The 14,045-nt window shown below is 35.6% G+C and overlaps 1 protein-coding gene across 2 annotated transcripts in view; it reads left to right on the top strand.

The window, feature by feature from the left end:
• The window catches only part of LOC145269869 (kinesin-like protein KIF12), a 244,814-nt gene that overhangs the window by 60,502 nt on the left and 170,267 nt on the right, over positions 1-14,045 (top strand). Inside the window, exons 6-8 of one of the 2 annotated variants that reach the window (XM_080125610.1) lie at positions 4,050-4,178; positions 8,884-9,019; positions 13,389-13,547. In XM_080125610.1, coding sequence (XP_079981736.1) covers positions 4,050-4,178; positions 8,884-9,019; positions 13,389-13,547 — 424 coding nt within the window. The remainder of the gene's footprint in view (positions 1-4,049; positions 4,179-8,883; positions 9,020-13,388; positions 13,548-14,045) is intronic. The other variant, XM_080125611.1, reaches the window with a different exon arrangement.

The following is a 14,045-nucleotide window of genomic DNA, read 5'->3' as shown; positions in this document are numbered from 1 at the left end:
TTACCAGAAGCTTGTAAAAACATGGAGCCTTACCAGAAGCTTGTAAAAACATGGAGCCTTGCCAGAAGCTTGTAAAAACATGGAGCCTTACCAGAAGCTTGTAAAAACATGGAGCCTTACCAGAAGCTTGTAAAAACATGGAGCCTTACCAGAAGCTTGTAAAAACATGGAGCCTTACCAGAAGCTTGTAAAAACATGGAGCCTTACCAGAAGCTTGTAAAAACATGGAGCCTTACCAGAAGCTTGTAAAAACATGGAGCCTTACCAGAAGCTTGTAAAAACATGGAGCCTTACCAGAAGCTTGTAAAAACATGGAGCCTTACCAGAAGCTTGTAAAAACATGGAGCCTTACCAGAAGCTTGTAAAAACATGGAGCCTTACCAGAAGCTTGTAAAAACATGGAGCCTTACCAGAAGCTTGTAAAAACATGGAGCCTTACCAGAAGCTTGTAAAAACATGGAGCCTTACCAGAAGCTTGTAAAAACATGGAACCTTACCAGAAGCTTGTAAAAACATGGAGCCTTACCAGAAGCTTGTAAAAACATGGAGCCTTACCAGAAGCTTGTAAAAACATGGAGCCTTACCAGAAGCTTGTAAAAACATGGAGCCTTACCAGAAGCTTGTAAAAACATGGAGCCTTACCAGAAGCTTGTAAAAACATGGAGCCTTACCAGAAGCTTGTAAAAACATGGAGCCTTACCAGAAGCTTGTAAAAACATGGAGCCTTACCAGAAGCTTGTAAAAACATGGAGCCTTACCAGAAGCTTGTAAAAACATGGAGCCTTACCAGAAGCTTGTAAAAACATGGAGCCTTACCAGAAGCTTGTAAAAACATGGAGCCTTACCAGAAGCTTGTAAAAACATGGAGCCTTACCAGAAGCTTGTAAAAACATGGAGCCTTACCAGAAGCTTGTAAAAACATGGAGCCTTGCCAGAAGCTTGTAAAAACATGGAGCCTTGCCAGAAGCTTGTAAAAACATGGAGCCTTGCCAGAAGCTTGTAAAAACATGGAGCCTTACCAGAAGCTTGTAAAAACATGGAGCCTTGCCAGAAGCTTGTAAAAACATGGAGCCTTACCAGAAGCTTGTAAAAACATGGAGCCTTACCAGAAGCTTGTAAAAACATGGAGCCTTACCAGAAGCTTGTAAAAACATGGAGCCTTACCAGAAGCTTGTAAAAACATGGAGCCTTACCAGAAGCTTGTAAAAACATGGAGCCTTACCAGAAGCTTGTAAAAACATGGAGCCTTACCAGAAGCTTGTAAAAACATGGAGCCTTACCAGAAGCTTGTAAAAACATGGAGCCTTACCAGAAGCTTGTAAAAACATGGAGCCTTACCAAGATGAGAGCCATTCATTTCACCTGAAGCCAGACGGGGGCATCAGAGCGTTGATGACATAAAGATAGGAATGATTTAATACAGTGCAGACCAATTAGTTTCCTGTGTGTCATGAGTAAGTTGCTTGAATCCATGTTAAATAGAGAAATTGTCAACCACCTCAGCAAAAACTACCTACTCAGTGACATGCAATATGGTTCCTGTTCTAAGGGATCTACAGCTAATGTACTGACTGTAATTTTAAAAAAATTTTTTTTTTACATCTTCACCCCAAACAAGGCACATTGCCACTTTGTTGTAGGAGGATACTATCAGGGACATAGGTATCAGGGATACAGTGTAGGGAGTTGGGCAGCAAGATGTCGGTTCACGTTGCACTTGAACTTCTGCATGTCAGTACAGTTGGTGAAGCAGGGACTTGGCAGGGAATTCCAAAGTCTAGCAATCCTGGGGAAGAAACTACTGGAGTAGAAGGCTCTCTTACATCTAGGGATCTCTACTGTGAAGGGGTGGGATTTAGCTGCAGATGCACCAGCCCAAATATGACAACAATACTCCATACATGGGTGAATGGTGGCCTTATAGGTATAGGATACTTTCAGGCGTTAGTATCTTTCTAGCACGGTAGAGAGAACCTACCTTCTTCGCAGCGGTCCTGGCGATACTCTCAATGTAATTGTTCCAACTCCTGTTTCCTGAGAGCGTTAGGCCGAGGAGTTTAAAAGATGTACTTTCAGATAAAGAGTCATTGGCCATTACTATTGATGGTTGAGGTTTCTTGTAATTATTGAAGGAAACGAGTTTAGTCTTGGCATTCCACTACAGATCAGAGGTCATCCTCTAGTGTTTCTGTCATTTTTTTTAGATATGTGTTCATTTGTTTTCCTGTCATGTCTGTTATAGAGTGTGGTGTCGTCAGCATATATACCCATCTCACAGGCAATTTTGTCAAGGAGGTGATTTATGAATATTAGGTATAACAGAGGTCCTAGGATAGACCCTTGGAGCACTCTCGCATTTATATCATATTGTTTAGATGTACGACCGTCAAGGACAATCTAGATTTTTCTCTTATCTAAGAAGGATTTAATTATGTTAAGTATTCTTCGAGTGATACCGTATGATCTGATTTTCTTGAGAAGACTCTCATGCCAAAGCCTTAGATATATCTATAGCTTCTGCTCTACCTTCCCCCGCTTTGTCCAGTGAATGGTATATATGTTCTGAGATTACAGTTAGGATGTCTGCTGTGGAATGGGCTTGCCTAAATCCATATTGTTGGCCAGTAAGAAGTTTAGCATCTGTAAGGTGATGGACTAGAGTTTGGTTAATTATGGTCTCAAATATTTTGGCAAAAAGTGGGAGGAGGCTAATGGGCCGATAATTTACTAGGTTAGTTATTTCGCCAGAAATCCTGTAAAACTGGTACTACAGAAGCAGTTTTCCAGCAGAAAGGAAAATAAGATTCATTAAGGCATTTGTTGTAAAGTTTGGAGAGAACTGGAGCTACTTCGGTAGCGCATTTTTTTAATAGCACAGCCGGGATGAGATCGGGTCCACATGCTTTTGCAGTGTCAAGATTTCTTATGATAGCATGCACCTGAGATGGGGTGATTTTCAGATCGTCTAGTGTGGTGTCTGTCCACAAAGGAAAGTCAGGGAGGGGGTGGTTAGCAGCATCCAGTGTGGAGTTGGAAGCAAACCGTCTGGCAAGCATTTTAGCCTTCTCAGTTGCAGAGCAAACAACCTCATAATTGTTGGATAGTGGGGGAACTGTTGATTGCCCATTATTTACTACACTGTTGTAGATTTTCCAGAAGTCACGAGTTCTTAATTTCTGTGCTTTGATGCATTTTTTGGTGGTTTCAGTAAATTCTCTCTTAGCTGTCTCTATTTCTTTCTTACAGTTATTTCTGGCTTCTATATACTTCTGTCTGTTTGATCTGGACTTATGTCAGTTAAATTTGCAGTACGCATGCTGCCTTTGCGCTATGGCAGCTGCACAAGTAGAAGTAAACCATTGGGGAGAGTGGGGCTTGCTATAGAATTTGCGATGTAATATCTTATGTGGTATCTATTCTTGTCTAATGAATGATATGTGATATCTTGTGTGATATTTTATTCTTGTCTAATGAATGATATGTGATATCTTGTGTGATATTTTATTCTTGTCTAATGAATGATATGTGATATCTTATGTGATATTTTATTCTTGTCAAATAAATGATATATAATATCTTTTGTGATATTTTATTCTTGTCAAATAAATGATATGTGATATCTTATGTGATATTTTATTCTTGTCAAATAAATGATATGTGATATCTTATGTGATATTTTATTCTTGTCAAATAAATGATATGTGATATCTTATGTGATATCTTATTCTTGTCAAATAAATGATATGTAATATGTGATATTTTATTCTTGTCAAATAAATGATATGTGATATCTTATGTGATATCTTATTCTTGTCAAATAAATGATATGTAATATGTGATATTTTATTCTTGTCAAATAAATGATATGTGATATCTTATGTGATATCTTATTCTTGTCAAATAAATGATATGTAATATCCTATGTGATATTTTATTCTTGTCAAATAAATGATAAATGACATTAGAGGAAATGTCAACGCCATTCGAGAAAGGATTGTCATTCGTTATTTCTCAACTTGCTGATTGCGTGATTTTCTTTCTAATTGCAGTTCGATCCCGGCTGCAACTCAAAGGGCATTGTCCAACGCTCGTTCGAGTATTTGTTCGAGAAACTCACAGAACGGACAAAAAACAAAGCAACCGTTAAAGCGAGTTACCTGGAGATTTACAATGAGCAGGTGAGACGAAACAAAGACACAATTAACAAACGACACACAAAAGACTTTTTGAGCAGTGGGAGGGGTGGTAAGGAGCGGAAAGAAGAGGAGGGGAAAGAATATCAACCTTTTATGAAAAGAGGAAGAGGGGGAAGGGGAGAATTACCAACCTTTTAGGAAAAAAGGAAGAGGAGGAGGAGGAGAATGACCAATCTTTTATGAAAAGAGGAAGAGGAGGAGGGAGAGAATTACCAACCTTTTAGGGAAAGAGGAAGAGGAGGGGGAGAAATCCCAACCTTTTATGGGAAGAGGAAGAGGAGGAGGGAGAGAATTACCAACCTTTTAGGGAAAGAGGAAGAGGAGGAGGGAGAGAATTACCAACCTTTTATGAAAAGAGGAAGAGAAGGAGGGGGAGAAATCTCAACCTTTTATGGAAAGAGGAAGAGGAAGAGGAGGGGGAGAAATCCCAACCTTTTATGGGAAGAGGAAGAGGAGGAGGGAGAGAATTACCAACCTTTTATGAAAAGAGGAAGAGGAGGAGGGAGAGAATTACCAACCTTTTAGGGAAAGAGGAAGAGAAGGAGGGGGAGAAATCTCAACCTTTTATGGAAAGAGAAAGAGGAGGAGGAAGAGAATTACCAACCTTTTAGGGAAAGAGGAAGAGGAGGAGGGGGAGAAATCCCAACCTTTTAGGGAAAGAGGAAGAGGAGGAGGGGGAGAAATCTCAACCTTTTATGGAAAGAGAAAGAGGAGGAGGAAGAGAATTACCAACCTTTTATGGAAAGAGGAGGAGGAGGAGAGTTACCAACCTTTTATGAAAAGAGGAGGAGGAGGAGTGCCAATCTGTTATGAAAAGAGGAGGAGAGATAGATCTACCAACTTTCTATGAAAAGAGGTGAGGAAGAAGAGGAAAAGGACCAACTATTTATGAAAAAAATGAGGGGGAGGTGTGAAAGAAGTATCAACCTTTTACGAAAAGAAAAGGAAGGAGAGGTAGATATACCATCATTTTATGAAATGGGGAGAAGGTGGAGGGAGAAATACCAATCATTTATGTTCATTTCTATTTTTGTTGGTGTTCAGTAATTTGCATTTTTGTAGGTGTTCAATAATTTGCATTTTTGTAGGTGTTCAATAATTTGCATTTTTGTTGGTGTTCAATAATTTGCATTTCCCAATCACGATTTGCGTGAATTTCCCAATCAAAAGTTGTGAATTTACCAATTCCTATTTTTTCTGCTCACGTCACCTGCAATGCGTAAACAGAAAGGTTTGAAACATAAGAATGTACTGCAGTCCACTATCACAATATGCTAAGGTAAGGTTTTTTTTTTTATTTTGTGTCCACTGATATACCGTTGATAAGTATTAGTGAGACCCGGGGAAATTGACCTTCATGTTTTTTGTGTATGTGTATTTTTTGTTGTTGTTTTTTTTGTGTGTGTGTGTGTGTGTTTCTTTTTTGTATGTCTGCCGATATACGCTTAATTAAATTATCTTTTTCAATTCAAATTAAAAAAAATAGGACAAAGACACTTCAATTGGCTTGTAAGGCGATAGAAATTTATGCAGCAGATGCTACTGTAGCCAAGCACCTGTCCAAAATCCACTATGATGTTGTTGACGGATTTATTACCTTTCTTGGGAGCCTATTCCAAGGTCTAGGAATCCTGACTGAGAAAGCGACCCTCCTTCAGTTTAATCAAAATCAACAGTGAAATCTTTTCTTGTCGCGTCCGCGTACACCTCTTTCTTCTGACGCAAGAGTGAAATAATACGGCCTGACTTTAAAATGAAAAACACTCGTATAAGAGACAAGTACGTTTGCCACATCTGGGCAGGAAGTGCCTTATCCTGCCTTGACAGACTTCAAAATAGACTTCGTAGCCTAGTAGGTGATGCCCTTTTCTCTTCCCTGCAACGTCTTTCCCAAAGAAGAGATATTGCAAGCCTGTTTCTGGTCCTCCCTTGCCTGACTTTCACGAAAAACACTCGTCTACCTGAAACCACTATCAATAATTTCCCCCGTTTTTTACCCGTACCTAAGCCTAAGCGTAGGTTCCATGAACAAAGCTTCTTTCTTAGAACTGCACACCTGTGGAACTCTCTTCCTTTTTGCTGCTTTCCAACTGACTACAACATGGTCGTTTTCAAGTCCATCGTAAACAAGTTCTTGATAAGTAATCCAATTCACCAAATTTCCACTACTAACGATTACTACGACATTTCCCCATTGTAGTCAGCTGGAAAGCAGGGGAACAGAAGAAAGTTTCACAGGCGGTCAGTTCTAAAAAAGAAGTTTTGTTCATGGAATCTACATTTAGATAAAGAGATGGGAAAATATTGATAGTGGTTTCAGCTAGATGATACTGGAGCTCAGACGAGCACTTGCCATGAAAATAACGATATAGCAGAGACAGGCTTGCAACATCTCTTCTGTGGAGAATGAGGTTGCAGGGAAGAGAAAGGGCATCTACTACCAGGCTACAAAGTCTATTTTGAACTCTGTCAATGCAGGATAAGCTCCTGCCCAGATGTTGCAACAGTACTCCATCCTAGGACGTACCTGGCTCTTTGAGGGGCACAAATACTAAGAGTTCGTCAGACCACATTCTATCAAAGTATTTATAAAACATGCACATTGTGACAATGGACAGGGGTTAGAGCTTGCTTGACAGTGTGGGACATTAGATTGGTAACACTTGTTTAAGAGGGAGAGATGAGTATTTGATGCTTAGATTATTATTATTATTATTCCTTAATTGGAATTCATTTTTGAGATAAGCATTATATACATTAATTTATTTTTATTTCGGACTATTATTCTCATCTTTATTAGTTGTTGTTTTTCATCTTTATTGGTTGTTGTTTTTCACAACGTTTCGGCCAACTATTCCTCTGGCCTTCGTCAGGTGATAACCGCGACGGATAGAAACTTCAAATCTCCTAACTGCATTCTCAGCAATTACTGCCATCCGTAGTTGTTGTCGTTTCACCACGTTTTTGGCCAAATAAACCTCTGGCACACTTTGGGTAGGATTGAAACCGCTATCTTCAGACAATGTCCATCTGGAACCATAGAGATTCAACGTATCTATCAACTGCGCTTCAGGGCCCGTGTCTTCAATGTATTTGTTTCAATTCATGTTGCCTGTGAATGTTAAGCCGGAGTGTTTGAACGATGAGCTTTCAGGTAGAGTGTTATTTGTCATGGAAATTGGTTAAGTTAAGGTGTTTAGGATTTTATGAAAATTGTTCATGATTTTTGCAATAAAATGCTTTTTTTTCTTTTAAATCATTGACTTGTTGTATATTGAAGAGGTTTTTAGTTAGAAAAGAAGTAATTAAGATCGAATATTATTATTATTGAAGGAACATTCTGGAATCGAACGCAGTTATTAAAAGTTAAAATGAATTAAGATACGATTCCAGGAATGCAGTGAATTATCCATTGTAATGAGGAATGCAAATTAGAATAACTTATACAATAAAAGAATGTGAAAGGAATAATGGAACAATGGAGTTAAAGAATAATTGAACAATGGAGTTAAAGAATAATGGAACAATGGAATTAAAGAATAATTGAACAATGGAATGAAAGAATGTCCACAGAGAAAATCTGAGACTTGTGTTGCCAGGACACGTGTTGGAAGCAGATGCATGGAATTCACATGTCTGGCCCGCATGCTGACGTCACAAAGAAATATAGAATTAATATATACATTTAAGTTAGACTAGAAAAAGACAGTCAGTTAGAGAGTCCGAGTGAGTCGGAAGAGAGGAGTCCAACAGACTGACAGGTTAGGCGAAACTCCTTAGGAAGGGAAAAGACGACAATATAGCAATGTATCAGGTTGGATGAATAAATGTCATATTTGTTATGTAAGCCTTTTGTCTTCAGTTGTCATTCAACCACAAGGTAATGTGTTTTTGTCTTTAATCGTTTTGTGTAATGAACTTTCTATGTAAATTCCTTCCAAAGGTTGACTATATCTCCCTCTTCAATCATGCATCTCTCAGCTCCACTGTCATAAGAATTTCTCACTGTCTATCGCTTCTATTATAAATGTGTACCCCACAACGCAACAAAGTGATTAGCCTTTAAATTTCAACATGTTAGTACAGCCAGAGAAGCAGGTAGCAGGAAGGGAATTCCAAAGTCTAGCAATTTGATGAAAAGTAGAAGGCTTTACCGCATTTAGAGACCTCTACAGTGAACGGGTGAGATTTTCCAGCTCGTCAAGTTCTTCTGCGATATTTAAGTCAAGGGGACACAAGTGCTACAAGTTTATCATAGCACATTCAATTAAAATACTTATAAAATAGGCTTAACGATACAACATTGAACAGGTTGACACTACTTGACCTATTAGATTTGAAACACTGTGAGATATTCTAGCCTAGTTGTTACAATAACACACCACGCATGGGTGAATGGCAGCTTACTATTAGGTATGAGCAGTTTTCTAGCACGGTAGAGGGAGCCCACCTTCTCAGCATCAGCTTAGCGATTTCTTCAATGTTTTTGTTCCAATTCATGGTGCCTGTGAATTTTAAGTCGAGATGTTTGAACGATGAGCTCTTAGGTAGATTTGTACCAGTTAAGCCAAGGTGTTTAGTATTTTTCTGAAAATTGTTTGTGATTTTTGCAATGATTAAGTGATTTGCTTTTGGCCGCCATGTATGTAGAAATAAACTGAAATCTTCCATTTTTTTTTTATTTTAGGTAATAGATTTGTTAAACCCTCAACCTTGGAGAAATTTGATGATTCGTTGGTCAAAACGGAAAGGATTTTATGTGGAAAACTTATTTCAAGTTCAATGCGAAGATGTGGAAGATTTGATTTCAGTGCTAGAAGATGGTAGGTTCACACACACACACAACCAAACACACACACACACACACACACAACCATTACACCTCTCGCACACACCCATACCCCACACATACAACCACATCCATCGCACATCCACACACATACACATGCACACTCATAAAACCACATAGAAATCGTGATGAAACAATGTAGAAGATGCCAATTGGCAACTAAAGATGGATGTCCCATGGACACGATTGTATATCGATAATATAGCCTATAAATGGATCATATTACTTGGTCTTCCACAAATTGACAGAAATTGTTAAGTGCAGACATCCAACGGCAACAAATACGATAAACGCACTTAATGAAATTTTTAGTCAGCGACAATGGAACATAGTTCACAGAAAAAGAATTTAAGGAATATTGCAGATCCTTGTTTGTTGAGCATGTGACAACAACAGATTACCATCCACGATCAAACGGAATGGCAGAATGATTTGTGGGCACATTCAAGCGAGCCTTAAAGATGAATCAAGTAAAAATAAATAAAAGAAGTATTCAGAATTTATTTCATGAATTTAGCCTTTTTTTTTAAAAAAGTATTTTGCCTTCTTCAAAACGTAACACGCATTAATGAAGGAAGGAAAAAACAGAATATTTTGTCATATTTCTATTAATTTGCATTGTTTATTGAGCATGAGACAGCGCCAGTTTATAATCCATGTTCAAGCGAGTCCTAAAGAAGAATCAAGGTGTGGGCTCGAATAAAAGAAGTATTCCGAATTTATTCTATGAATTTGACATTTTTTTAAGCAGTTTGGCTTTTAAAAACTGTATTTTTCCTTCTTCGAAACGTAACATCCATATTAACAAAGGAAGAAACAAGTGAAATATTTTATCGTATTTCTATTAATTTGCATAAAATTTCAGAAAATTATTTCTTCTTAAAAAAGACAAATTTATTATAATCTTTGTGATATTGTTCAGTGATATTCGGCATTCGACTTAAAAAAAGACAAATTTATTATAATCTTTGTGATATAGTTCAGTGATTCGGCATTCGACTTAAAAAAAGACAAATTTATTATAATCTTTGTGATATAGTTCAGTGATATTCGGCATTCGACTTAAATAAAAACAAATTTATTATAATCGTTGTGATATAGTTCAGTGATATTCGGCATTCGACTTAAATAAAAACAAATTTATTATAATCTGTGTGATATAGTTCAGTGATATTCGGCATTCGACTTAAAAAAAGACAAATTTATTATAATCTTTGTGATATAGTTCAGTGATATTCGGCATTCGACTTAAATAAAAACAAATTTATTATAATCTTTGTGATATAGTTCAGTGATATTCGGCATTCGACTTAAAAAAAGACAAATTTATTATAATCTTTGTGATATAGTTCAGTGATATTCGGCATTCGACTTAAATAAAAACAAATTTATTATAATCTTTGTGATATAGTTCAGTGATATTCGGCATTCGACTTAAAAAAAGACAAATTTCTTATAATCTTTGTGATATAGTTCAGTGATATTCGGCATTCGACTTAAAAAAAGACAAATTTCTTATAATCTTTGTGATATAGTTCTGTGATATTCGGCATTCGACTTAAAAAAAGACAAATTTATTATAATCTTTGTGATATAGTTCAGTGATATTCGGCATTCGACTTAAAAAAAGACAAATTTATTATAATCTTTGTGATATAGTTCTGTGATATTCGGCATTCGACTTAAAAAAAGACAAATTTATTATAATCTTTGTGATATAGTTCAGTGATATTCGGCATTCGACTTAAAAAAAGACAAATTTCTTATAATCTTTGTGATATAGTTCAGTGATATTCGGCATTCGACTTAAAAAAAGACAAATTTCTTATAATCTTTGTGATATAGTTCAGTGATATTCGGCATTCGACTTAAAAAAAGACAAATTTATTATAATCTTTGTGATATAGTTCTGTGATATTCGGCATTCGACTTAAAAAAAGACAAATTTATTATAATCTTTGTGATATAGTTCAGTGATATTCGGCATTCGACTTAAATAAAAACAAATTTATTATAATCTTTGTGATATAGTTCTGTGATATTCGGCATTCGACTTAAAAAAAGACAAATTTATTATAATCTTTGTGATATAGTTCAGTGATATTCGGCATTCGACTTAAAAAAAGACAAATTTATTATAATCTTTGTGATATAGTTCTGTGATATTCGGCATTCGACTTAAAAAAAGACAAATTTATTATAATCTTTGTGATATAGTTCAGTGATATTCGGCATTCGACTTAAAAAAAGATAAATTTATTATAATCTTTGTGATATAGTTCAGTGATATTCGGCATTCGACTTAAAAAAAGACAAATTTCTTATAATCTTTGTGATATAGTTCAGTGATATTCGGCATTCGACTTAAAAAAAGATAAATTTATTATAATCTTTGTGATATAGTTTAGTGATATTCGGCATTCGACTTAAAAAAAGACAAATTTATTATAATCTTTGTGATATAGTTCTGTGATATTCGGCATTCGACTTAAAAAAAAGACAAATTTATTATAATCTTTGTGATATAGTTCTGTGATATTCGGCATTCGACTTAAAAAAAGATAAATTTATTATAATCTTTGTGATATAGTTCAGTGATATTCGGCATTCGACTTAAAAAAAGATAAATTTATTATAATCTTTGTGATATAGTTCAGTGATATTCGGCATTCGACTTAAAAAAAGATAAATTTATTATAATCTTTGTGATATAGTTCAGTGATATTCGGCATTCGACTTAAAAAAAGATAAATTTATTATAATCTTTGTGATATAGTTCAGTGATATTCGGCATTCGACTTAAAAAAAGACAAATTTATTATAATCTTTGTGATATAGTTCTGTGATATTCGGCATTCGACTTAAAAAAAGATAAATTTATTATAATCTTTGTGATATAGTTCAGTGATATTCGGCATTCGACTTAAAAAAAAGACAAATTTCTTATAATCTTTGTGATATAGTTCAGTGATATTCGGCATTCGACTTAAAAAAAGACAAATTTATTATAATCTTTGTGATATAGTTCAGTGATATTCGGCATTCGACTTAAAAAAAGACAAATTTATTATAATCTTTGTGATATAGTTCAGTGATATTCGGCATTCGACTTAAAAAAAGACAAATTTCTTATGATCTTTGTGATATAGTTCAGTGATATTCGGCATTCGACTTAAAAAAAGACAAATTTATTATAATCTTTGTGATATAGTTCAGTGATAAATCATTCGACTACAGTTTGAATGATCCCCTGTTCCAGGCCGGGTGTACATCATTTTTTTTTTATTAATGCGTTCACTTCATGATAAAAGAAGAGGTACAATTTAAAATCGCCACAAATTATTCCTTTGTTTGCATATTTTAAAACTAAATATTAATCAGAAGTGAATTTTTCAGAGCATTCATCGTCAAGCCCAAATATCAGCTGACGTGATATTTTAAACAAACACAGACGGAATTTGATGAACGATATTATCATTATTATTTTTTTTTCTATCAATTTCTTAAGTTTTCATTTATGATTCTCTCATGATTTTTGACAAGTACAAAACAAGTTGTCTAATATTTGCATAAGAATAAAAGTTTACAATTAATTTTTTTATTATGATCCAATTTCTATTAATTACTTTAGAAACCATTTCTTTTTATAGAACCAAATTGACACTTAGTGAAATAAACAGTTTCAGCATTTAGTACATAAATATTGTTCACTTAAATCAAGAATTTTCCATATAGATTATCCAGTTATTGACTAGCAGACAATCAAAGAATAGATTTTACCGATTCTAACAAACATATCAGCCTTCTTATAAATTAAAATGCCATAGTAAACACCTCCCCCTTAATTCTTCATCATTGACCCAGAAAAAATACTAGAGATGTTAGAGGTATTGATCGCTCAGAAGTCAAATTCGATATTTTATCCCCTCATTTTTACGTCTATGTCATGGGTTGAGATTTAGACAATACACAACTGCCTCGTCTGCCTATGGACTACAACTTTAGATTGCAATTTTTTATTACCCTTTTGTGAGCATGACCTGTTCAACATATACATCAAGGACAAACTATTCATTAATAATACAGAATGCCCGTCATACACGACTCTAGACTGCAATTTTTTATGGCCTTTTTGTGAGCTTTACCTGTCCAACATGAAGGACAAACCCATCGGGGGAATAACAATACAGAATGCCCGTCATATACGTACACATGTTTTAAGTTGCATAAAGAATATGGCCATGTAAGGAATCCGTCACAGATTCTTAGTACAAACAAGGAGACGGGATGAATCGTTAGCAGTGCCACTGAACATCTTTTCTTTTTTTTTTTTTTCATTCCAGGGAAAAAGAAACGGCATATTGGTTGTCAAAGTGTAAACGAATGGTCAAGCCGCAGTCACAGTATCTTAACCCTGACAATTAGCGAGGAGGTTCTACAGGGAACAAACCCAGACATTTACCTTACAAAGAAGGGAAAACTAGTCTTTGCCGATTTGGCAGGTATGTCAAAACTAGCAAGGAATACAGTACATATTGAATCTTGAAGAAGCTCAAAAGTAGGTAGGCTCCCTTTGTCGGACTAGAAAACATCTGGTTATCGTTAAAAGTCATGCCTGTGAAACAAGATGGCCGTGCGACATTTAAGTTTTATATAAAAATGAAAACTAAGTGAAGCTGAAACGAAATAAAAATAGAAATATTCTCAGCTACTGAGACCCTACGCCAGTAATTAAAGATTATATTAACTGGTATAAATTTTGACATGGGTCAGATAAGTACATGTCGGGATAACCTGGTGGCATACAGAAATAGACTTCAGTGCAGTTGCATGATTGAAACAAGAGAATCAAATGTTGGCCCCTTAAACAATACCCACTAGAAATGCAGGTGCCGAATTATATTACCTAGAAATGACGTCACATGTTGGCGGAACAGTACAGAGTTTCTGTTGCATTATTGAATGTATACACAGACATATACACATATACACACACAAAC

Source organism: Euprymna scolopes, chromosome 45, assembly GCF_053919585.1.
Source record: "Euprymna scolopes isolate OS-2025 chromosome 45, ASM5391958v1, whole genome shotgun sequence".
Taxonomy (NCBI): domain Eukaryota; kingdom Metazoa; phylum Mollusca; class Cephalopoda; order Sepiida; family Sepiolidae; genus Euprymna; species Euprymna scolopes.
The sequence above is the reverse complement of the archived record's forward strand: the minus strand, read 5'-3'. Positions and strand labels throughout refer to the sequence as shown.